At 52.1% G+C, this 26,173-nt stretch overlaps 2 protein-coding genes across 2 annotated transcripts; one reads left to right on the plus strand and one right to left on the minus strand.

The window, feature by feature from the left end:
• The first annotated feature begins 3,523 nt into the window (after positions 1-3,523).
• Positions 3,524-10,551, plus strand: LOC116958655 (uncharacterized). The gene is made up of 3 exons (XM_076057309.1): positions 3,524-3,796; positions 6,004-6,549; positions 7,292-10,551. The coding sequence occupies exons 2-3, from the start codon at positions 6,020-6,022 to the stop codon at positions 8,730-8,732; spliced, it is 1,971 nt and encodes a 656-aa protein (XP_075913424.1). The 5' UTR covers positions 3,524-3,796; positions 6,004-6,019; the 3' UTR covers positions 8,733-10,551.
• A 2,562-nt stretch (positions 10,552-13,113) lies between these two features.
• On the minus strand, positions 13,114-26,104 carry LOC116958669 (uncharacterized). Its single transcript, XM_032981403.2, has 2 exons — positions 25,973-26,104; positions 13,114-21,938 (listed from the first exon to the last, which is right to left on the minus strand). The coding sequence occupies exon 2, from the start codon at positions 21,920-21,922 to the stop codon at positions 20,786-20,788; it is 1,137 nt and encodes a 378-aa protein (XP_032837294.2). The 5' UTR covers positions 21,923-21,938; positions 25,973-26,104; the 3' UTR covers positions 13,114-20,785.
• Positions 26,105-26,173: the final 69 nt, after the last annotated feature.

The raw sequence follows: 26,173 nt of genomic DNA on the forward strand, positions 1-26,173 counted from the left end.
GCTTTTCGTGATTGCAGGAATTACTCTTTGGTTCTTTCGGTAAAGCTGCGTAGAAAGAAAATATAAATAAAAGAATACTATTCTATTATTTAGTAATAATAAAACAGTGAGGCGGAAAGCGCCAATATGGGCGGATGAAAGCCTACACACATGACCATAGTGTGAGGATCATTCCTATCGTGCTCCGATCAAAGTCAACATCTCCGTTGGAAGACCTGAGGCCACCGCTACTCTTGAGTGTGCCCAGTAATTCGCCAAACCACAGGCAAAGGATAGTAAGGGTCGGGTAATATCACACGCCGTGTGCCGACATACACCCGCCGACCCAATGCCCCCTGCTGGGGACCTGTGGTATTTTCGGTACAAGGACACACCGCTATCAAGCCGATCACCGCCTCTGGACCCGAGAACCACCAATAGCAGAGATCGTACGTTGACAAACTCAAACCATACTACCCGCTATAATTATTGGACCTCGTGGTGACTGCGCTGCAACACATACACACAACGTGCATATCGGTACAAATAAGACCATGCCACTATGGGTTTGAATGGGATGCTGGGTGTACACCCACCACCTGAGTGGAAGAATGGCAGGCTCATCTTACAGATGACAAGTCGATGATCAGTGGGCAGATCAGCTCCACGGTAGGTTCTGTTGTCAAGGACATGGGCCCGCATTCACTGTTCCATCGCTATGTGGTCCAGCAGATGTTCTTGCTTGGACCCAGCATGCACCCAAGTTGCTGTGTGGATGATGCGCAGCCCCCTGCTGCTGTTATTGAGCCGATCTGGCCCATGCCATCCAATTACTCCAGCCCAGGTGCCTGTGTCGGCTTATTAAAGTCAACCAACAAGTTGACTCTACCACGAGGACAGAACCATTTATATATTCATATATCTAGCTAGCACAGGAGGTCATAAAGGTCATGTAAACTCATCAGCGTTGCCTGATGTTCATCTTCGGTGTGGGCATGTCACCACCACCAACCTTGCCTCCCATTGATGAAGAAGCAAAGCCCACAGTGGCCTGGGGTTCACAGCAAGGCCGTAATTATAATATATATTGGGGGGGACACACATTTTGAGCATATTTGAATATTGGGGGGGCACATCCCCCCCAATATTCAAATATGCTCAAAATGCCCCCCCACAATATATTTCTCTAAAAAATATTTTATAACAATGCATAGATTTGTTTATTTGATTGTGGTTATGGTTGTACTTTATTAATCCCTAACCTCTGCCATTATACAATGAAACAAGAAAAGGCAAAAAAGAAAAAAACATCAATGTAATACAATACACTATTAGACATTATTGTAAAAAAGTCCATCTCAGGAAATGGCAGGAAATTAGTTTTCAAATTTAGATTTTTTTTCTGGGGGGGGGACCCCCAGATCCCCTGGAAGATTTGGTCCCCCCCCCAATGTTGACTCCATGGCTACGGCCTTGGTTCACAGCTTCCCACACGTCACCGCCATGCCCCAATGCCCCCATGCCTCCATCATTCTGAGAGCCACTCTCTTATTTCATGCCCCGAGTGGAGGACTGTCCACCCCCTCAAGTGCTTGGAGGCAAAACCAGCCCACTGGACCTCCTGCATTATACATCGCTGCAGGCGTCACTGGTCCAGCTCACGGACGAAGGAATGGCAACCACGGGGAGAGAGAAACGCAAACTCCAAATATACAGCAGCAGCAGGCGTCTGGGTCGGGATAGAACCCACGACCTCCTGTATACCAGGCGAGGTAGTCAACATCTCCTAGCCACCGTGATGATGATGATGAGAGAGACGCAGACTCCAAATACACAGCAGCAGCACGAGTGAGTGAATGGTGGAGACAAAGGCGGCCGTGCGTGGCGGCCATCCTCACTCCTCGTGTACCACAGTGGCGGAGTTCATAGGCGCTGCTGCCACTCGCTAACAGCACTTGCCCCTACAGTTGTCACAGGCTACACGGGGGGTCTTTGTGATTGGATCATTCTAGGGTAAATATTTTTGCAGATGACACGATACTGATTACTGCTGGCCGCTCTCCGGATGACGTGATTGCTAAGCTCCAAGGTGATTTCAACAAACTACAACATCAGCTAGTTGCTCTTAAACTTGTCCTGAATACCTCTAAAACCAAGGTGCTATGCTTCTCATCAGGACTAAAGCAGGAAGTTATTTTTCCCCAATTACATTCCTTAAATAATTATCAAATAGAGCAAGTCAAGATACATAAGTATCTTGGGGTAATCCTGGATTCAACATTGAATTTTGAAGATCACATTGATTATATTGGTAAAAAGACAAAAATAAAAATTGGTTTTCTGTATCGACACAAGCACTGCTTCCCCCCAATGTTCCGTTTGGAATTGATAAAAGCTACCATACTGCCTCTACTTGACTACTGTGACAGCGTGTATAAATCAGCCCCAAGTATTGTACTGAAGAAGCTTGATTCCATCTATCACTCGGCCTTAAGATTTGCATTGAACTGCCCATATAGGACGCACCACTGTGATCTCTACATTGGGTCAAACTTAACATCTCTAAATATTCGACGGCTTGTGCACCAGATCTTATTTATTCAAGATGTACTTACAAAAAAATCCGCAGACTACCTACTGGATCTCCTCTCTGTTTCAAAGAACAATTTTGACCTCAGGACTTCGCTCATTTACCAGCTTCACATTCCATATTGCCGTACAAAAACCGGAGGAAGGGCCTTTGCTATTGATGCCTCCAGGGTCTGGAATGCTATTGCCAATAAACTGCAACTTGAATCACTACCTATGAGATCTTCACTCAAAACTGCTCTAGAGGAGTTGTACCCCCCTAGCTGCCACTGCAATTCAGTGGCCTAAAATATGGCTCTAGATTTTGGTGTTATAATTTATGTAGTTTTTTGTTAAAAAATTGGTCACAGTCCCTATGATCACTGTTACATTGCATTTATGGCTTTTATGTTGGTGATTTCGAAAACGTTTTTTTTGGTTTGGCCATGTTTTTGTTTATTGCAGTACGGAGTGAGACTGATGGCCTTAATCTTAGTTGTCTTGTGGTTGTTGTTGTTGTTTGACTTGCATCCCACTGGGATTTTTGCACACAGCGTTGGTGTACGGTGCTATTTCAGGAATATTTTGATGTTTTTTTTTCTCCTGGATTTTCTCTTTGCACAAAGTCACACACAGTCACTTTAAGATGTTTTTCTTGTTCGTGTTTTTGTTTTTTGTTTGTTGCGGTTGCACCCGATTCAAGAGCCGAATGGCTCACGGTGCTATACCAAATAAATGGAACTATGGTGTGTGTGAGTACGGGTGAGTGAATGGGTGAGTGGGGGAGACAAAGGCGGCCGGGGGTGGTTGCTGGCCACCCACCCCCCTCGTGGCGGCCTTCATCGGTGGCTGCGACTCGCTAACAGCACTTGCCCCTAGAGTCTGTCGCAGGCTACACGGGTGGGGGGGGGATATTTGTCTTTGTAGCGGTGACGTCACTCGCATACAGCCCCTTCGTGACGTCACCCTACACTATTGACCATACCCCCCCCGGCATACGCGCGCCCGTTTGATGTCGTGTCGTCAGTCGCGCCGCGAGCGTGACGTCACGTCACCACTGCCCAGGGGGGAGCGTGAGTGACAACACGCACGGACAAGGTTGGGTGACGTCACGCACAGAGACAGAGAGTCGAGATCTCCGTGTCTCTGCGTGGTTGTGAAGTTCAACATCGCCACTGCGGGAGAGACAAAGGCGGCCGGGCGTGGTGCTGGATACCGACCCCCTCGCGTGCCGTGCCGGCCTCCATAGGTACTGCTACTCGCCACTAACAGCAGCACTTGCGACTGCAGAGCCTCTGTGAGGCTACCTGGGGGATCTTTATCTTTGTGTGTGTGCCTGCCCCTGTGGGGAGCGGTGGTGCAGCGGTTAGCGCTACGAACCCGGCGACCCGCTCACGGCCAACACCGCCGGTGACGATTACCTGAACCGGTCCTGGGCCTCCCCTAGGTCGGCTCAGCCTCAAATGTGTACCTGGTGCTGTGTGTGGTAAATATCGCCACTGGGGGAGAGACAAAGGCAGCCGGGCGTGGTGATGGCCACCCACCCCCCCGTGTACCGTGCCGGCCTTCGTAGGTGCTCGCTAACAGCACTTGCCCCAACAGTCTGGTGAGGCTACACGGGGGATCTTTTTAATTGTCGACACTCCACGTGACGGCCTCAAAGTGCACCTAGCCTGGCACAGGCGCCGTGGTGACGTCACCGACACTTTGTGGCGAATTGGCGGCTGTTGTTGTTGTGTCTGCGCCGGTTTGTAACTTGCAGGCCGGCCCTGCCCACGATCAATCGTGGGTGTTGACCTGCAGGCTGAATCGCAGTGTGAGGAGCTCACAAATCCTTGAAGGATCTGGACAGGGTCCCCTATCATCGGCGAGCTCCTCCAAGGCTCCGTTGGCTGGGTCATGTAGCCCGCATGCCCAGCCACCGCATGGATAGAGGGGGGCTAAACGGGCGCGGCACGGGGCTGGAGATGAGATGGCGCTGTGGCGATACAGGAGGATGTGGAGCTGAGTGGACTTGCCGATGACCGGCACCAGCGGTGTCAAGATCGGCCTCTGTGGAGGAGGAGGCTCGTGAAGGACGCTGCTACTGGGCAGTTGGAGGCAGTCGCCCTCCAGCAACAACGGAGGGCGGAGGAGCGACGCTCACAACAACGAGCGGAGCGCCGTGCGACTAAAACGCAGCAAGTTTGCACAGTAGGGGGCACAGGTGGTGCATCTGCCCGTCATCTCAGTCAGAATCAGAATGTTTATTCAGACTGCAGGAGGAGGAATCCGATGAGCTATGAAGCTCTTTTCCACGGATATCCAGTATGGGCACGGGGAGTCCGCGATATACAACGGCAAACACACGATACACACAAACACACGATACACACTAAACACACGATACACACTAAACACACGATACACACAAACACACGACACACAAACACACGATACACACAAACACACGATACACACGATACACACAAACACGATACACACAAACACGATACACACAAACACACGATACACACAAACACACGATACACACAAACACATGATACACACAAACACATGATACACACAAACACACAAACACACGATACACACAAACACACGATACACACAAACACACGATACACACAAACACGATACACACAAACACGATACACACAAACACATGATACACACGATACACACAAACACACGATACACACAAACACACGATACACACAAACACACGATACACACAAACACGATACACACAAACACACGATACACACGATACACACAAACACACGATACACACGATACACACAAACACACGATACACACACACACGATACACACACACACACGATACACACACACGATACACACACAAACACAACACACAAACACGATACTCACAAACACACGATAGACACACAAACACGACACACACAAACACACGATACACACACACACGATACACACAAACACACGATACACACAAACACACGATACACACAAACACACGATACACACACACACACGATCGGAGTGCAAAATAGAACTATAGGTAAGCAAGTCGCAAAATGGAAATGTATTGTTTAAGTCCGATTTATTAAGATTGGGCAAGGCAGCAAAAACGTAACAACGGATCAGTAGCCAACTGCGCTAATCGGAGGAAGGACAACACAACAACAAGCAGCAGTTCTAAAGAAACAAATTTGTCAATCTTGGTGATGATTTAAAATTGCATCGTAGCTCCCAGTGGCTTCCTCATACCGGAGAGGAAGAGCGTTCCAGACGTCCGCCACAAGCAGCAGCAGCATCTGAAAGCGCCACGGGACGCAGCGGCGACCACCGCCTTTGTTCTACAGTTAGCAACTGGTGTTCGTGGTTTCTAGCTTCACGCCTTGTTCGCGATACTTCACAGGGGCAGGGCGGGGGAGATTCATTTTCCTTTGTGTGCCTCACTCTTTGCCCCAGTGCCAGGACGGGAACGATGAATGAGGGAGGAGAGATAAAGATCTACTGCCCGATCTGCAAATGGGTGGTGATCAGCCTGCCCGCCCTGGAGGACCACATGAAGCGGCACAGGGGCCTGACCGAGCCCGTGCTGTACCGGTGCCCCCACTGCCCGTACAGCACGGACAAAGCGGCCACTCTGATCGGCCACCAGAGGAGCCACGCCGACGAGAAGCCCTACAAGTGCAGGGTGTGCGAGGAAGTTTTCGCGAATTCGGGAGACTTCTGCTCCCATCAGAGCGTGCACATCAAGCGGGCGCGACGCGGGAAGGCGTTCCGCCCACCGCCAGGAGACGTCTCGCCGGACGGGAGGATCCGTGCGGGGGAGAGGCCCTACCACTGCAACGTCTGCGGAGTGGACTTCACTCAGTCGCACCACCTCCTCAACCACGAGAGGATCCACACGGGCGAGAAGCCGTACGCGTGCGCCGTCTGCGGCAAGGCGTTCGCGCGCGCGGGCACCCTTGTCGCCCACAAGCGGGTCCACATGGGCAAGAAGCCCTATGGGTGCGCCACACACGGCAAGGTGTTCAAGCAGTCGGGGACGCGACTAAGGCAGTCGGGAGTGTGACTAAAATGCAGCAAGTTGGCACAGCTGACAGTAGGGGTCACAGGCAGTGCATCTGCGAGTCATCTCAGTCGAAATGAGAATTTGCATTTAGACTGCAGGAAGAGGATTCCAATGAGCTGCAAAGCTCTTTTCCACAGATCTCCAGTATGGGCATGGGGAATTGGCGAGTTACAGCGGCAAACACACGACACACACAAACACACGATACACATGAACACACGACAGGAGTGCAACAATTTAACAAAAGGTAAGCAAGTCACGAAATGGAAATTCATAATTCTTTGTCCGATTTATCCAGAATGGGCAAGGCAGCAAAAACACAACACAACAGTAGCCAACCGCGCTAATCGGAGGTGCAGGGGAAGGACAATAATCTAAACACAACAAGAAGCAGCAGTTTTAAGGAAACAAGTTTGTCAATCTAGATGATGACTTAAAATTGCATCGTAGCTCCCAGTGGCTTCCGCATATCCGTAGGGTAGAGCATTCCAGACAGCTGCCACAAGCGGCAGCAGCAGCATCTGAAAGTGCCGCGTGATGCAGCGGCGACCACCGTCTTTGTTCGACGGTTAGCAACCGGTGTCTGTGGTTTCTAGCTTCACGCCTTGTTCGCGATACTTCACAGGGGCAGGGCAAGGGAGATTAATTTTCCTTTGTGTGCCTCACTCTTTGCCCCAGTGCCAGGACGGGAACGATGAATGAGGGAGGAGAGATAAAGATCTACTGCCCGATCTGCAACTGGGTGGTGATCAGCCTGCCCGCCCTGGAGGACCACATGAAGCGGCACAGGGGCCTGACCGAGCCCGTGCTGTACCGGTGCCCCCACTGCCCATACAGCACGGACAAAGCGGCCACTCTGATCGGCCACCAGAGGAGCCACGCCGACGAGAAGCCCTACAAGTGCAGGGTGTGCGATGAAGTTTTCGCGAATTCGGGAGACTTCTGCTCCCATCAGAGCGTGCACATGAAGCGGGCGCGACGTGGGAAGGCGTTCGCCCCACTGCTAGGAGACGTCTCACCGGACGAGAGGATCCACGCGGGTGTGAGGCCCTACCACTGCAACGTCTGCGGAATGGACTTCACTCAGTCGCACCACCTCCTCAACCACCAGAGGATCCACACGGGCGAGAAGCCGTACGCGTGCGCCGTGTGCGGCAAGGCGTTCGCGCGTTCGGGCACCCTCGTCACCCACAAGCGGGTCCACACTGGCAAGAAGCCGTACAAGTGCGCCACTTGCGGAAAGGCATTCAAGCAGTCGGGGGCGCTCCTCAACCACGAGAGGACCCACACGGGCGAGAAGCCCTACGGGTGCGCGGCGTGCGGGAAGCGATTCGCCCAGTCGAGGGGCCTCGTCATACACTCGAGGACCCACACGGGCGAGAGGCCCTACAGGTGCACCATGTGCGGCAAGTCCTTCGCCCAGTCGGGAGCCCTGTCCGTACACAGGAGGACCCACACGGGCGAGAGGCCCTACGCGTGCCCAACGTGCGGCAAGGCGTTCTCCGAGTCGGGCACCCTGGGCATCCACAAGCGCACCCACACGGGCGAGAGGCCGTACACGTGCGACGTGTGCGGCAGCTCGTTCACGCACTCGGGCACCCTCCGCGCGCACAAGAGGACGCACGCGGGCGGGAGGCCCTTCACGTGCCCCACGCGCGGGAAGGCCTCCTCCGGGGTGGGAAGCCTCCGGGCACGCCGGCGGGCCCGCGCGGGCTCGAACGCGTCGACGCCGCCGGCCCGTCCCCCCCTCCTCTGCCGCCGCACCCGCGGGAGGGCCGGGTGTCACGAGGGCGTGACTGCCGCTGGGGAGGTCGTGGCGAGCCACGGGGGCGAGGGTCCTGCGGCAACCCCCTCGGCGACCCCCATGGCATCGCTAACATCAGAACGCGGAGAGACCCTCAGCTTCGAGACGTGGCCAGGGGTGAAGGTGGAATGCGACGGTGAAGATCCTTCCGCCTCCCTACCGATCGTGAAACGGGAGCGCGGAGGGATCGCCAGCTCTGAGACGTGGCCAGGGGTGAAGGTGGAACATGGTGGGGGGGAGGATTCTTCAGTTCCCCTCTCGATCGTGAAGCAGGAACGGGAAGAAACTCCCGGCTGTGAGACGCAGCTGGGGTGAAGGTGGCACACGGGAGGCCCAATCTCAGCTTTGGGAACAGATGTTGAGGTCTACGTGGGAAGAGTGAAGGAGAAGGCTCCAAGCAAGCATTTCGAGTGAGAGTGCGTCCTCGACTGGGACCTTTGCTAAGTTGGTGGCACGGGTAGAGGATGTGGGCTACACAGAGGGGGCAGGTCCTGTGGAACGGAGATTAAACGCTTGAGAAGCTGACCGAGAGAGAAAATCCCACGCGATACAACGGCCGTGCGAAAGCACGAGCGCATCTGCACGACTATGAAGGTACACAACGTGGAGGCAATATTTTTTGTTCTGAGAACAGATACACGTGAAGTTAAAACTACGTAGTAGACTCTTTGTTTTATTTTACCAGGTAAGGCCCACAACTGAGCCACATCTCTTTTTCAGAAGCGACCTGGCCATCACAAATGATACCTCAACGAAGCGGCCTATTATCACGTGGACACTTATAGCAGCAGCCACATGCTCTATAAACGCCTGGTGATGTTGATTCTAAATGTCGGAGGGGAGTGGGGGGGGAGAAACTGGAGGACCCGGAGAAAAATCCACGCGAACCACGGGGAGAGAGACACGTGCAAAGTCCAAATATACAGCAGGCCGTGTCAGAGCTGGGATTGAACCCACGACCTCCTGTATACCAGGGGGTGCGTGCACCCCAGGTTAAGAGTCGCTGCTCTACTGCGATTGGACAGGGGTATAGGTGAGTGGGTGGATGAGTGTTAAGTCTGTAGGCAGTGTTGAGTCTATGGCGTAGTCTTGAGTCTAAGCGGCAGTGTTGAGTCTATGGGTAGTGTTGAATCTGTTTCGATGATTTACCTTTCTAAAAAAATTCCGCCATATCTCGCTACCCCCAGAAAAGGACATCTCGCACCCCCGGGGGGTGATGCACACCCCAGGTTAAGAAGAAGAACCACTGGTCTAGAATGTTATTAGAACTTACACCAATCAATTGAGTCAGTCACGGTAGTGTAAGTGTATTCGACGAGTAACCGGTGGTGCACTTTGGGGGGGCTTGACATCACGCACTTCGGGGGAAGGGAAACAACAACGAACACTAAATAAGTTCTCAGAAGCTCGCGGCGGAGCCGGTTGAGATTGCAGCTTGTCCAGCGAAGCAGATTTGCTGCCACTTTATTTTTCTCGGACGACTCCATTGGTAATTCACGAACGGCGCGGTCTCGCGGGCGGGAGGAATGCATTGTGGCCACGTTCGGTCGTGCTCGACCATCGATAGAATGTCCTACTCCACGCAAGACGCCCGTCCCCCCTCACTTCACACTCAACGGGGAGACGGACAAATGTCGACCTCCGCGTTTTGTTTTTCATGCCCGTGCGGGTCTCACAGCCGGCACCTTCCTTGGTTTGCTGCTTCGCGAGCGACCGGGTGAGAGGCCAGGATCTTCGTCGCAGGGTTCCACCTTCACGCCCGGCCACAGCTTGCAGCCTGAGCTCCCTTCCGGTTTCTCGCAACAGGGGGAAGAGGCGCTTGCACGAACGTCCGTGACACGTCGGGTTCCACCGAGTCACCCCTCTGGCCACTCCCTTCACGAGCTCCATCTGACCCCCCTCCCCCCCCCCCCGTTTGTAACATTGCACGGCTCATAAGTCGTGTACGGCGCCATATTTCAATGCCCGCACGGTCGGTGTTGTGAAACGTGTTACGGTCCAATGCAACAAAAAGGGTAATGCACCGTTAACACCTCATAAATTAAGAGGAAACGTCGTGCATTTGCATGTAATACTGGACTGTAACAAATACCATGAAGTAAATCTTACCTATAAACGTTATTTTTTGGCTGTCTCTCTGTGTCTGCGCCTTCCTTTTTAACTGACAAGCTATTTGGTTTACGAGAATAGGTTTTCCCCTTTTTTTCTGGCAACAAAACAGGTGTTCAGATGTTGAAACACCAAACTGAAACCTTTTACAAGGAATCATGTCTGTACTCTTTGGTTCTATTGGGTAAAGTCACGTAGGTGAAAATAAAATAACAAAAAATCACGACGTTTCGGCCACAACACAAGCGGCCTTCATCAGGTGAAGGGACGAGACTGTCTGGAGGACAGCGCTGGAGTGGAAGAAGCCACGCTTAGATCACGACCTTTAAGCTGTGTGAGAAGAAAAAGACCACGCGCCTTGACAAAGGAATTAGCATATAATTTAGCATTCAAATGGCTCATTGAAATAGCTAAGTTAAAGTATACACATCCGCAGAGGTACCCCTTGACAAAGGAATTAGCGCTGGAGTGGAAGAAGCCACGCTTAGATCACGACCTTTAAGCTGTGTGAGAGGAAAAAGGCCAAGTGCCTTGACAAAGGAATTAGCATATAATTTAGCATTGAAATGGCTCATTGAAATAGCTAAGTTAAAGTATACACATCCGCAGAGGTACCCCTTGACAAAGGAATTAGCATCGAATTTAGCATTGAAATAGCTGAGTGATTAGCTTGTAACTGGTCACAGAAATTGCTATGTTAAAGTTAGAGCATATACATTCACCGAGGCACCTAGTACTCATCAAACAGGAGAATTTAGCGAAACACAACCACGCTCAGACATCGGACCTGTGTGCGAGCAAACAAGGTGTTCTGACAAAGAAATTAGCATAAAAATGAGCATTTGATTGGCGGATTTTAGGAAAGAGATGGTGTACGTGCTGGTGGACTCGCAGTTTGGCGCGGGGGGGTGGGAAAGGGGGGAGGGGGAAGTTTACCTATTGATGGTGTGAAAAGGGGGAATTTATAAGAGCTGCGAAAGTTTGGGGTACCACTACTTGAAAAATATAATGTTTAGTTCGATTTAGAACATCTTTCCAATGGTTGCTTAATTTGAAACCATCCTCTCGGTTGAAATTGTGTCTGTGTTTGTAGATCTGAATTGCTTCATGAACAAATCTCTGATAAAAGCCCGTGGGTTTGCAAAGAACCTTGGTATCGGAGAAAATTATATTGTGATCCCCCACAGCGTTGTAACAGTGATCAGCCACGGCAGAAGAATTCGTTTTGCCGTGTTTCAAATCTGATTTGTGCTCGCGAATTCGGTCAGAGACATGTCGCTTTGTCTCACCGATGTAGCAATCACCGCAGGTACAACTCAATTTGTAAACCCCGGGGTACTGTAAATCAGGAATGACATCCTTCACGGATGGGATCAGATCACGAATTTTGTGTACTGTATTGAACCGGACCTGGATCTTGTTTGTTTAGAATTTTGGAAATCTTTTTAGTAACGCCTGCTATATATGGAAGTGTGATGGTTTTGACCGGAGTATCAAGTGGTTGTTTCTGTATGGAGGGAGAGACAGCTTGGCGGATGGTACGGTCAGAGTAACCATTCCTTTTGAGGGCCAGGTGTACATGTTTTAATTCACTGGTCAGGTGGTGTTGGTCCGAAATGCAATGTGCCCTATGGTATAAAGTTTTGATGAGAGAATTCTTTTGGGCTGGGTGGTGGTGGGAATCAGGTTTCAAGTAGGAATCTGTGTGGGTGGGTTTCCTGTAGACAGAATGCCCCAATGAGCCATCAGGTCTCCTCTCAAACAGAACATCTAAGAATGGTAGCTTGCCATCTTTCTCCACTTCCATGGTGAATTTGATGGCGGGATGTCTGGAATTGATGTGGTGTAGGAAAAGGTTCAGAGCTGGGAGGCCATGTGGCCAAATGACGAAAGTGTCATCCACATATCTCTTCCACAGGGAAGGTCTGAGGGTGGAAGTCTGGATGGCGTTTGATTCAAATTTCTCCATGAAAATATTGGCTATCACTGGTGATAAGGGGGATCCAATGGGGGTACCCTCATTTTGTTTGTAGAAGGAGCCATTCCAAGTAAAGTAGGTATTGTTGAGGCAGTGCCTAACCAGTGCAGGTGTGTCGGGTCTAGTCCATGTCGGCCCCCGTCCACCGGTGGACGGGGGCCGAGGCGCGGTCACGTGGTCCCGGAGAGCTCTCGGGAACATTCAAGAAGGGGCCCGAGGAGCCTGGAAGGTGGGCGGGGCTAAGGGCGGAACCAGCCCCAGCCCGGGGGCATATAACGAGAGCTCCGTGAGGAGCTCGGGGTTCTTCAAGTGTTGGCGTTCGAAGATCCACGTCGGGGAGAAGAAGCCTCTAGCCACGCGGTCCGGGACCCAGCTTGTGGTCCGGACCGGGATAGCGAACCGTGTCTAGTTCTGCCATAGCGTGGTTAGATGGCCATTCGAGACCCGAGCGTAGGTTGTGTTATGTTCGTGCTGTTGTGTTGAATAGATAGCGTTGCTCCCAAGTTAACGTCTGCAACGCAGTTGGACTCACTACAGTTACAAAAACCCGCAGTCAACGTGTCCCGCATGTCTGATGGGCACGGTTGGCTACGTATGGTGCGAAGGAAGTTCAACATACGTACATTTAGAATTTATTACAAAATATGTTCACAAAGTTATCTTCGCGTCAGTCCTTTAATAAACAACAGTGACATAGCAGTGACAAAAGCTATTTGCGAGCCTCAAAACTGTCACTGTCAAAGGAAGGGGGCGCCTTTGCTGATATCAGTCTTCTTAAGTACTTGCCTTGCCTTGCGATATTCATTCACAAGAGCATATAACTGCTTAAAACCACTCGGCCTAGATATAGCGTAGAAAATACCTTAGCCTCAATCCTTCTAATTCAAAGTCCCCATATCGTACCTCCATAATTAACACTATTACATCATGGGAATGACAACGAAATTATTCAGATCATATATAAGTGTCCAAACACAACTGCATCTTAACCGTTTGCCATTCCGATGACATACGTCTGTCGCCCGATGAAGCTAGTAGATGACATACGTCATCGGAATGGCAAAGGGTGTGGCTCAGAGAGGTGGCGTCGTCAAGGCCACCACGAAGATGATGGGGTGTGCTTCCATAACGGGTGCCTCGGGAGAATCCTGCTGGATTATTCTGGCTGAGCAAAATCCATGACAACAAAATGAACAAAATAATATAAACTGAACAAAAGAACATATATAACCTAAACGGCCCCCCCTTCGCACAAGCAGAACGCACAATTGTCATCACGTTTACACCTCTATTTAAGGAACGAAACAGGACTTCTCCACAAATATGTCTGTCGCCCGATGAAGCTAGTTGTAATTGCTGGCGAAACGTCGTACTCAGATGGTAAATGTTGTGGCTTGGCTCCCCAACACACCGGTGGCTGTACTAGTAATGAATTGGCCACGCTCTGTTTACGTGACAAACCTTACTAATTGGCCGTGTCGGGTGGTGGCGGGTTTAACGACACATTTATATACAGGGTGCTTAAAAATGGAAAATGGAAAAGAACGGATAATACACTGTAACATGATAACAAAAAGTCTAATAATCTCCACTAATTCGCCATCATTGTCAACAACATACCGGGAATCTTCTCCCGGTGGTCTCCAGAGCTCGGAGGCACATTTCTTGTGGTATTGTTGCAACTTCTCAGAAGTGTTAAAACATTTTTTGAAGCACCCTTTATTATACACGATCTAACACTAAAAAAAAACCTGTATTATGGATATTGGTCGCGAAAGCCTACTAGGTGTTAAACTGAACAAAATACACGAGACATCGACTTGGGACGGCTCGGAAACGTACTCAGAATGGACCAGGGGACCCACGTACCAAAAAAAATGACCACCGTAGATGGACACCACCGGGTAAGAAGGAAACCCGGGAGACTCGAGACCACCTGGCCTGAGGCGGTGAAGGACGAGCTGGCGGCAGTGATCAACCCCTCTTGGGGGGGCGAGGCTCACGACATGTTGCCAAGGACAGGAAGAAGTGGGGGAAACTCATTGCGGCCTTGCGTCCCACAGGCGATGAAGAGGATTCACTAACGAACGTGTACGTCATCACTGCAGGATCAACGAGGATTCGATCACTGAAGGCCATGCGGGAGGGCGTGTGGCACGGTTTGGCGCCGGCTACCGTGGAGTGGCAGTGGTCGTGTCGCTACGGTTCTCCGCGGGGAGTAACGACGCCTTGATAAAAAACAGAGGCGCTGCTGGTGCCACGCCTCTCTAAATGAAACTAACGCCGAGCCCGCTCGTGCGCTCGGAGGTTAGGTGGTGAACGGGAACCACCCCACACCCTGCAACTTGCAGACCTCTCGGAAATGGGAAAGGGTTAAGACGCTGTACAGAAACCGGAACAGAAACCATCATCATGCGAACTCCAGCCGTCATCATCGCAGCGGCGGCTTTTGGCTGGCCATCGAACAAAAGGCGGTCACCGCATCGCACGGCGATTTCAGATGCGCTTCTGCGGCCGTCTGGAATGCTCTTCCTTCCGATATTAGCAAGCCACTGGAGCTGTGAACTTTAAAATCAAAATTGAAAACGAATTTCTTTACAACATACATACAAAAACAACCTTACAGTAAGACAAAGATATATTTTTTTTTTTTTGCCACAGATGGAACCGGGACAGGCCCTAGGAGATTCTTCTCCAGAGTGTAGAACGATGGCCAGGCAAGAGCCAGTTCTGGGACCATGGGCACTGGGTACAGGAATCGCTCATGAAATTCTGACGTATCGCGATCATAGTAGGCTCCGAAATTTCACAAGCATAACCATATTTATTATTCGATATGCACGAGCCCTAGTCAGATTGCACACTTACAGATGAGGCAGTGGCTACCAGGGATGACATCATCAATCCTTATCTGCAGCAGCCAATTGGCTGCCAGGAAGACAACTCCCATGCAACATGGCCTCCGTTAATTACTTGTGCAACATGAACACCATGGCGACATCGCTCAATGTGCTTCAGCCGGTCTGTGGCTAAGGCAAAATTGTTGATAATATTAACGATTAAGAGATTAGTTATGCTATCAATACTATTACTGATCTCAGACTCTGGATAGCCCCTCGTACTTTCCCCAACAGATGGCACCTACGCCAGCCAGTCACGGGACCTGCCAATATTTGAGGCACCGCAGCCCCCAGTAGGGTCGTCACCACCTTGCCCCGTCATGTCTAGGCCGAGGGATTTCCCCTCCCCCCGAGACCTCAGAAATTATCTGCAAACTTGCAGACCTGTTCCTGGGGGTTGGAGATCAGATCACCGCTCTTTCCCTTAAGTATGATGACAGGTGTGGCGCTGCAAGTACCTTTTTTGATTGAATTAAAGAGTGAGTTGTGATCGCGGGCTACCGAGGCAGATTCTTTCTTCTCAGCAACCTGTTTTTGTTTGTTGCGGTTGCACCCGAGTCAAGAGCCGCATGGCTCACAGGGTTATACCTAATAATTGAAACTGAAAACCACCACTCATCCCTGCAGTGCCGCACGGCTCTTCGAACCTCCAAGCAAAGACTGCGGTAAGCCTCCTCATCTCCGACGTGAGATGTTGTAGATGGTAGGAAAGACCCTGTCACTTTCTCTTAGCCAGCTGGAGCACCTCAGCCAAGGTCTCTGGTGAGGTCTGGATTGCATGGAATTGCCACTTGCAAATACCATCAGCTAGCCGAGACCAGGCCACTGTGGGTTTGAAATGGGTTCTAGATGGACACCTACCACTGCAGTGGAAGAATGGCAGGCGGATCTTACATCACAAACCGATTGTCAGTGGGCAGATCAGCTCTACGGTAGTTCCTGGTGTCAAGGACATGGGCCCGCATCCGCTGTTCCATCACTATATAGTCCAGCAGATGTTCTTTTCTTGGACCCAGCGTGCATCGGCTCGACTACATTGCAATGTTGTGTGGATATGCCGATGACAGCATGGTATTTTTTGGCGATTACAAGACAAGGGCTGCACAGAAGTCTAGCAGCCTCCTACCAATATTATTAGAAAGTTGGAGCAGACTCTGGAGAAAATGTTGAGCCACCAAATATTATCTCGGACCACAGTGTATTTCGCTGGCACCTTTCATTTCCTCACCAACCGCTAACTCCGGTGCAGCGACAGGGTTAGCAGCTAAGGAGGGCTCGATATCCTTACGTGTAGTATCGATAGTTCAAAATGTATGTGCACATTTCATTGAGGGACTACCGTGTGTTGTATTGCTCTGGTCTGGGACTGCTGTTGTTGTTTTGCTGCCCTGCCCAAGCTTGCATTATTTATTGTTGAAGAATTGATATACTTTTGCAATTCGTACAGAAATACGTGTCTTTTTTTACTTGCTTGCCTTTCATATACTTTGCACTCCTATCGTATTTTTGTTTTGTGTTTATTGCTGTAACTTTCTATCCCGCCCCTACTGGACATGTGTGAAAAACAGCTTCATAAGCTCATCGGATTCCCCTAGTCGAAATTAAGATTCTGATTCTGAGATAAGGAAGAATTCCTGGCTGCAAACATCAAAACCCAAGTTCTTCGGTGCTCACGAGCCAGATAGCGCAGACGGGTTTTTTTTTGTCCATCTGTACCAGAGGACTCTCCAGTACCTGGCCGATTAATTTGCACTCGGGAGTAAAATTTCCGTCCGATGCCCAGCGACTCACGGCCTGGCACGACGTTCAGTGCCGCCGACTTCGCCGATGCTCGAGCGACGGCTCCGTTGGACCGACTTTTCTTCAGGACAGGCAGGTGTGGGCTGCAGCATGAAGCCGAATGGGCACCATATCATGGGACCTTTTTTGCCAGTATCAAAGTATGAAAAAATAAGAAGAGGTTTTCCCCTTTCGGGCAATAAAATGGGAGGTGTGTTAAGATGTTCAAACACCAAATAGATACCTTTTGCGAGGAATCAAGTACTACATTAACCGCGCACAGGGCTTGCGGTGAAAAACAAACATTATCAGAGCGTGTTTGTTTGCATGTTCATCAAAAGTATGGAATGGGCACCGAGTCCATCGCAAAGGAGCCGCAGAATCCCGGAGCGCTCTGCTCAGCCGAGTACGCAGTGCAGCTCTGTGGCGAATCTCCTGGGAACGGACACTCAAGTCGAAGACGACTGGCGGAGGTACGTCGTCGGCGCGTGGCTTTTCTTGAACAAAGCCGCCTCATCCCGAGCCTGCAGTCGGCGCGATGCGTTTATGGCAGCTGACCGTGGCGAAGTCACGCTGCTCCACCTCCTGCGTTCGAGACGGTCGATCGCAGCATCTTAGATGATAAGTCTCCGAGGAATTGCTGGCAACCAGTCGAGAAGGTCACCAGTGACATGCAGGGTACTTGGCCCGGTGTTCTTTAAACTCTACGCCGGTGACCGTCAATGGCATCGCCCATCGTCATATCGGCATGCATTCCATGTGCCGATGATGTACAGTTCTCCTTCCACTCAGAAACTAAATTGCGTGTCTCTCACGTTACGCGCTTCATATCGTGTGCTGACGTCAAACCGTCCGAAGTTGAACGGGAACAAAAAACGAATTCATCACACTTGGGACCCGCCGTCAGCTCACAAGAAGAGTAAATTGTGAGACCATCCACGTAAAATCACCGGGACATTCCAGTGCCGGACAAGGCAACAGTGCCTCGGCATTCTTGTCGATAGCGAGTTGACAAACGGCCGCTCACATCAGGCGCTTCGCCGGACGGTGCTTCTGTCAGTTTCGTCAACTGCACCGCCGCCTGTTATGTGCGCCGACCGGCGAGGCAGCCGGCATGCTCATCCACGCGTTTTGTCGTTGGTCACGCGGACGACCACAACGGAATCTTCGGATGTGCCAAGCACAAGCGCACCTCTGTCTGCTCAGGTCAGCTCGTGTGATAGTTCGGAAGCGGAACATATGATTCGATTACGACTTCGATGGGACAAAGAGCTACACTGCCTACCTGTATAACATAGGACCGCGTACGAACTGTGCCCGCCCGTCTACAAGAGCTTGTGTAAATCCGCTCCGTCCTTCTCTTAGCGATCGGCACGTGAGGGTCTCAACAGACCAAAATGGATGCCGTCCAGGATCCGCAGCCCACGGCGATCCACTGTACCCGCCGCTCGTGAACCTCGTGGTGCACCGATGCGACCAGCGCAGTTTCGGGATCTCCGGCCCCGAGACCCCAGACGGGTTACCAGCTCACGTTCAAGATCCATCCCTGAGCCGGAGTACGTTTTTGCAAGAGACTTAAAACGGCGTCGTTCCAAAGAGCTTACTACGTCCAATTAGTGCACGTTCATGACGGACTGGACTCGTAAGAGTGCACGATAAGAAATGCGCAGGATCACTTACTTGCTACACAAAGATCCCCAATATAGCCTTAACAGACTGTTGGGGCAAGTGCTGTTAGCGAGCACCTATGAAGGCCTGGCACGGCACACAAGGGGGTGGGTGCCAATGTTTTTTTGAGGCTGAGTCGTCGACCTAGGGGAAGTCCCAGGACCGTTTCAGATCATCGTCATTGCTGCTGGCCGTGAGCAGGAATCAAATTTGTGTCGCCGGGCTACGCAGCGCAGCGTAGGGCTCACCGTTGCGCCACCGCTCCCCACACAGACACATACAGCAGGCTGTGTTGGCCACTGGGCCATAATCTTAACCATAACCTTGGCCTATTTTTTTTTTAAGTGAATGATGATGATGATGATTTTGATCCTACGTTGTGCCGTCTCATCGTTTTGGTGCTTTGATGACTGCAGGCAGTTTTTTTTCAATTCCGACGACGGGTGCTTCTGTGGCCGGAATCTAAATCAGTGGATCCCGCCTCCTCCTTCGCTGTGAATGACCATGTAGACATCTCCTTGTTCTAACGTCCGAACAATCTGGGTCTTTACGTGGCCAACGTATTCCAACGCTGTAGGAAACCACCGGAGCGATCGATGGATTTGATTTATTTCAGCAGCGAGGGCCAAATAAGCTGCCAGGCTCTATTTTTCATGGGCATCCTGCGACGGTAGAGATCTGCGTTGCAATCCGCGGTCACATAGGTCGCATGCCAGCGCCAAGTATCGGCGCATGCTTTACACCTTACAGGACGTCACGGAACTGGTTAACCGTGTGAGTTGAGATTAGAAGGAAGGGCGATATTTCACGATGATGATGAGGTATGTCCTGTATGTTGAACTTCTTTCGTACCGTGCGTAGCCGACCGTGCGAGGGAAGGGCAACAAACTAAAGACAAAAAGCAGTTCTAAAGAAATTAGTGCATCAATCGAGATGATTTAAAGTACATAGCTCCAGTGGCTTCCTAATATCAGAAGGAAGAAACGTTCCAGACGGCCGCAGAAGCGCATCTGAAAGCGCCGCGTGATGATGCGCTGATGAAGATGGGGAGCTGTGAATAATGGGGGATGGCCCTGCATGGGGCGAGGAATGAAGTTCCGGGACCAGCAAAACTCAACCCCACGGAGTACCAAGCGGCACGGCCCCGGGGTCAATTCTCCCCATCCTGTTCAAGGAGCGACCTCACGCCTGGTTTGCCTAACATCCATTCAACAAAAAAACTAAAACTTTTTTTTATTTTACCAGGTAAGGCCCACTGAGCTGTACCGCTGTCTTTTAGAAGCGACCTGACCACAAATGACAGCCCAACGAAGTGGCTCATCAGGTGTAAATTTACAGCGGCAGCCAAAGACTCCTAAACGTGTCGTTCTCAATGGGGGGGGGGGGGGGAAATCCACAGAACCACGGGGAAAACACGCAAACTCCAAATATACAGCAGGCGTTAGGGTTGGGATCGAACCCACGACCTCCTGTACACCAGGCGAGGTAGTTAACATCTCGCCACCCTGGCACCCGGCTCACCCACACCTGCTACGGCTTCAGTGAGCGTGGAGCGCTCCCATCGCCGACCGTGCTCTTTGTACGGAGGTCTGCGGTTCATCTTTTGCTCATCCTCCTCTTCACCCCCCGATATGTCTCTCTTTTTGACATCTCAGTATTCCCCTCGGCTTTCTCACCCTTGTCCTCAAATTGCCTTCTTCTTAAGTTCACCCTCTCTGGCAATTTTTTTTTTTTTGTAATCCGCGATTAACATATATCTTGGCGGGTGAACGCGAGTTGAGAACGCGTCCCCACATTCAGAAGAGCGCACGTTTTATTGGGTTCAATTTTGCAAGTAAGATTTCCGTTTCAGCGTAACGGAACCCCGTCTGGATCCCATCGGGTACTTGACAAGCACCGTGACCTGGGCGTACGTCCACACGCGTGCTTCACTTTCATGGCTTGTCCTTCGCGTGGCTCCTCCTGTGCGTATTGAGGGCTCCCGACCGCTGGAACGCCTTGCCGCACACGGCGCACACGTAGGGCTTCTCGCCCGTGTGCACCATCTTGTGCGTGCGGAGGGCTCCCGCCCACGCGAACGCGTCCCCGCACACGGCGCACGCGTACGGCTTCTCGCCCGTGTGGATCCTGTGGTGCTTGCGCAGGGTCACCGGCTCTTTGAAATCCTTGCCGCACACGGAGCACACGTACGGCCTCTCGCCCGTGTGCGTCCTCTGGTGGTTCCGAAGGTACTGCGAGCGGGTGAACGACTTTTCGCACACGGTGCACTTGTACGGCTTCTCCTCCATGTGGGTCCTCGTGTGCGTGAGGAGGGCTCCCGAGCGCGCGAACGCCTTGCCGCACTCGGTGCACGCGTACGGCTTCTCGCCCGTGTGGATCCTCTTGTGCGCGAGGAGGGCGCCCGACTGCGAGAACGCGTCGCCGCACTCGGCGCACTTGTACGGCTTCTCGCCCGTGTGCGTCCGCTGGTGGCTGCGCAGGTAGTCCGAGCGGGAAAACTCCATGCCGCAGACGGTGCAGTGGTAGAGCTTCTCCCCCGTGTGGATCCTCTTGTGCGACAGGAGGCTCGCCGACCACGCGAACGTCACGCCGCACTCGTCGCACCGGTAGGGCTTCTCCCCCGTGTGGGTCCTCTGGTGGCTGCGGAGGCAATCCGAACGGGTGAACTCCATCCCGCAATCGGCGCACTGGTAGTGGGCCTCCCGCACGTGACACCTCTGGTGCGCGAGAAGGCTCTCCGGCTGGGCGAACGCCTCCCCGCACGCGGCGCACTTGTGCGGCTTCTCCTCGTCGTGCATCGCCCGGTGCTCGCGGAAGACCTCCGCGTCGACGAACACCTTGCCGCACTCGGCGCACTTGCGGGACTCCCCCGCGTCGTGCGTCGCCTGGTGGCCGATCAGGACGTTGAGATTGTCCGTGCTGTACGGGCAGTGGGGGCACCGGTACACGACGGGCTCGGTGCGGCCCGCGTGCCTCTTCATGTGGTCCTCCAGGGCGGGCAGGCTGACCACCACCCAGTTGCAGACGGGGCAGCAGATCCTCTTCACTTCCTCTCCTTCTTCTTCAATCATTTTCCCTTGCTCGTCACTGGAGCACACAGAGATAGACACGCAGATAGCCAGAGACACACACAGAGACAGACACAGGTATAGACACTCAGATAGACAGAGATACACAGGCAGACACACAGATAGAGATATACAGACATACACAGAGAGGACACAGAAAGACAGAGATACACACACGGAGATGAATAATAATTTATATATCTAAGGCACCCTTAAGCAATTATTGTCGGGGCGCTGTGCACGAAAAGGCAGAAAGAGTTAACATCAACGATGGGAGGGAAAGACAGCTTGAAACTAACCAAAGGGAGAGAGAGACATTTTAAAACAGGTTTTTAGTCGAGATATGAAGGTTTATAAAGTGCCTCGGAAGCCCCCAGATTTGTGGAGAATTCCTCCTGTTTCGTTTCATTTCCCCCCCTCCATTTAAGGAGAAACAACTGCAACAAGACTGTACAAATCTGGCTATCGCCTGATGAAGCCAGTTGTAATTACTGGCCAAACGTCGTACTCAGATTGTAAATGTTGTGGTTTGGCTCTCCAACACACAACCGGTGTGCTCTACTAGTATACTACACTATACACTCCACTAAACACTAGACTATACACTAGTGCTGCACTAGTAACGAATTGGCCACGTTCTGTTCACATGACAAAACCTTACTAATTTGGCTATGTCGGGTAGTGGCGGCTTTAACGACACAACATTTATATATTTACGCGATCTAACCCTGCTTGTCCCGGATCTCAAGGTATATCGGAGTGCCATCGGCATACTGGTGAAGGGCACGTGCTCTGATCAGGTCTCCCAGTGCTTTCGTGTAAATATTGCACAGCAGGTGGTGATCACACCGACCCCCTCTGGGACTCCACACGTGACTGGCCGAGCTGAGGAGGAATTGAGAGCCCATTATTTTCTTTTGGTGGAGGGATTGGCCAATAATGACGTGAACCAATTGGGCGCATAGCCGCACACAATGCTAAAAGTACTGCCTGTGGGGCAGGGTAGTGTGTGGCTGGGTAGTGGAGCGGGTGGCTGGGTAGTGGAGCGTGTGGCTGGTTAGTGGAGCGTGTGGCTGGGTAGTGGAGAGGCTGGCTAGGTAGCAGAGCGTGTGGCTGGGTAGTGGAGAGGCTGGCTGGGTAGCGGAGCGTGTGGCTGGGTAGCGGAGCGTGTGGCTGGGTAGTGTAGAGTGTTGCTGGGTAGTGTAGAGTGTTGCTGGGTAGTGTAGAGTGTTGCTGGGTAGTGTAGCGTGTTGCTGGGTAGCGGAGCGTGTGGCTGGGTAGTGGAGCGTGTGGCTGGGTAGTGTAGAGTGTTGCTGGGTAGCGGAGCATGTGGCTGGGTAGCGGAGCGTGTGGCTGGGTAGCGGAGCGTGTTGCTGGGTAGTGTAGAGTGTTGCTGGGTAGTGTAGAGTGTTGCTGGGTAGTGTAGTGTGTGGCTGGGTAGTGTAGCGTGTGGCTGGGTAGCGGAGCGTGTGGCTGGGTAGCGGAGCGTGTGGCTGGGTAGTGGAGAGTGTTGCTGGGTAGTGTAGAGTGTTGCTGGGTAGTGAAGAGTGTTGCTGGGTAGTGCAGAGTGTTGCTGGGTAGTGTAGCGTGTGGCTGGGTAGTGTAGAGTGTTGCTGGGTAGTGGAGAGTGTTGCTGGGTAGTGTAGAGTGTTGCTGGGTAGTGGAGAGTGTTGCTGGGTAGTGTAGCGTGTTGCTGGGTAGTGAAGAGTGTTGCTGGGTAGTGTAGAGTGTTGCTGGGTAGTGGAGAGTGTTGCTGGGTAGTGTAGCGTGTTGCTGGGTAGAGTGTGGCTGGGTAGTGTAGAGTGTTGCTGGGTAGTGTAGCGTGTGGCTGGGTAGTGTAGCGTGTTGCTGGGTAGTGTAGAGTGTTGCTGGGTAGTGTAGAGTGTTGCTGGGTAGTGTAGAGTGTTGCTGGGTAGTGTAGAGTGTTGCTGGGTAGTGTAGAGTGTTGCTGGGTAGTGTAGAGTGTTGCTGGGTAGTGGAGAGTGTTGCTGGGTAGTGTAGAGTATTGCTGGGTAGTGGAGAGTGTTGCTGGGTAGTGTAGCGTGTTTCTGGGTAGTGTAGAGTGTTGCTGGGTAGTGTAGAGTGTTGCTGGGTAGTGTAGTGTGTTGCTGGGTAGTGGAGAGTGTTGCTGGGTAGTGGAGCGTGTTCCTGGGTAGTGTAGTGTGTGGCTGGGTAGTGTAGAGTGTTGCTGGGTAGTGTAGAGTGTTCCTGGGTAGTGTAGTGTGTGGCTGGGTAGTGTAGAGTGTTGCTGGGTAGTGTAGAGTGTTGCTGGGTAGTGGAGCGTGTTGCTGGGCAGTGTAGTGTGTGGCTGGGTAGTGTAGAGTGTTGCTGGGTAGTGTAGAGTGTTGCTGGGTAGTGGAGAGTGTTGCTGGGTAGTGTAGTGTGTGGCTGGGTAGTGTAGAGTGTTGCTGGGTAGTGTAGAGTGTTGCTGGGTAGTGTAGAGTGTGGCTGGGTAGTGTAGAGTGTTGCTGGGTAGTGTAGAGTGTTGCTGGGTAGTGTAGAGTGTTGCTGGGTAGTGTGGAGTGTTGCTGGGTAGTGTAGAGTGGTTATGGGTAGTGTAGAGTGTGGCTGGGTAGTGTAGAGTGTTGCTGGGTAGTGTAGAGTGTTGCTGGGTAGTGTAGAGTGTTGCTGGGCAGTTTAGCGTGTGGCTGGGTAGTGGAGTGTGTGGCTGGGTAGTGTAGCGTGTTGCTGGGTAGTGTAGAGTGTTGCTGGGTAGTGGAGAGTGTTGCTGGGTGGTGTAGAGTGTTGCTGGGTAGTGTAGAGTGTTGCTGGGTAGTGTAGCGTGTTGCTGGGTAGTGGAGTGTGTGGCTGGGTAGTGGAGTGTGTGGCTGGGTAGTGTAGAGTGTTGCTGGGTAGTGTAGAGTGTTGCTGGGTAGTGTAGAGTGTTGCTGGGTAGTGGAGAGTGTTGCTGGATAGTGTAGAGTGTTGCTGGGTAGTATAGAGTGTTGCTGGGTAGTGTAGAGTGTTGCTGGGTAGTGTAGAGTGTTGCTGGGTAGTGGAGTGTTGCTGGGTAGTGTAGAGTGTTGCTGGGTAGTGTAGAGTGTTGCTGGGTAGTGTAGAGTGTTGCTGGATAGTGTAGAGTGTTGCTGGGTAGTGTAGAGTGTTGCTGGGTAGTGGAGAGTGTTGCTGGGTAGTGTAGAGTGTTGCTGTGTAGTGGAGAGTGTTGCTGGGTAGTGTAGAGTGTGGCTGGGTAGTGTAGCGTGTTGCTGGGTAGTGTAGAGTGTTGCTGGGCAGTGGATGTGTGGCTGGGTAGTGTACAGTGTTGCTGGGTAGTGTAGAGTGTTGCTGGGTAGTGTAGAGTGTTGCTGGGTAGTGTAGAGTGTTGCTGGGTAGTGGAGAGTGTTGCTGGGTAGTGGAGAGTGTTGCTGGGCAGTGAAGTTAACCAATTCGCCACAGCTCCGAGGCACAAAGACAAAGCTCCCCCGTGTAGCCTCTAGACAGCTGTAGGGGCAAGTGCTGTTAGTATTAGTGAGTAGCAGCAGCACCTATACACAGACAAAGGTCACCCGTGTAGCCTCTAGCAGGCTGTAGGGGCAAGTGCTGTTAGTATTAGTGAGTAGCAGCAGCAGCACCTATACACAGACAAAGGTCACCCGTGTAGCCTCTAGCAGGCTGTAGGGGCAAGTGCTGTTAGTAGTAGCGAGTAGCAGCAGCAGCAGCACCTACACACAGGTGCTGCAGCAGCAGCGCCTATGAAGGCCGCCACTGTGACAGACACAGAGGGGGTGGGTGGCCAGCACCACCCACGCCCAGCCGCCTTTGTCTCCCCATCCCTCCCCCATCCCTGTGCTGATGTTTAGTACAAAGACAAAGTTCCCCCGTGTAGTCTTGGGGGCAAGTGCTGTTAGCGAGCAGCACCACCACCACAACCACACCAGGCAACAACATTTGAGGCCCAGTCTACCTAGGGGCGGGCAGGAGGCAGTAACCGGTTCGGACAATCGTCTCGCCACTGATGTGAGCCGTGAGCGATGTTTCAGTAGCGGGTGGACAACTCGAGGCCGAGTCGACCCAGGCGCGCGACAAGATTCCACCCCCAGGCTCCTTACTCACCCTCTGTTCCCGCGGCGTCGGACCTCGCAGCGATGACGTCAAAAAAAATCGCGTTGGGTGGTGCGGTTAACGTGACGTCACACACTCCGCGCGGGGTCCCGGTGATGCGGGGGCGACGTGACATCATTCGCACCGAGTGCGCGGGATGCTCGTGACGTGACGTCACTTTTCTATTGTCCCCCCCTCCTTTCATCCGCGTCT

The sequence above is a fragment of the Petromyzon marinus genome, chromosome 80, assembly GCF_048934315.1.
Source record: "Petromyzon marinus isolate PM22_M1 ecotype Great Lakes invasive population chromosome 80, UKy_Petmar_22M1.pri1.0, whole genome shotgun sequence".
Classification (NCBI taxonomy): domain Eukaryota; kingdom Metazoa; phylum Chordata; class Hyperoartia; order Petromyzontiformes; family Petromyzontidae; genus Petromyzon; species Petromyzon marinus.

What these genes read in the sequence shown, in the direction of transcription:
- LOC116958655 (XM_076057309.1), top strand. Translation starts at nt 6,020, where the DNA reads ATGAATGAGGGAGGAGAGATAAAGATCTACTGCCCGATCTGCAAATGG. An exon ending in ATGGGCAAGAAGCCCTATGG is followed by an intron (nt 6,550 to 7,291) that starts GTGCGCCACACA and finishes TCTTTGCCCCAG; the next exon opens with TGCCAGGACGGGAACGATGA.
- LOC116958669 (XM_032981403.2), bottom strand. Translation starts at nt 21,922, where the DNA reads ATGATTGAAGAAGAAGGAGAGGAAGTGAAGAGGATCTGCTGCCCCGTC.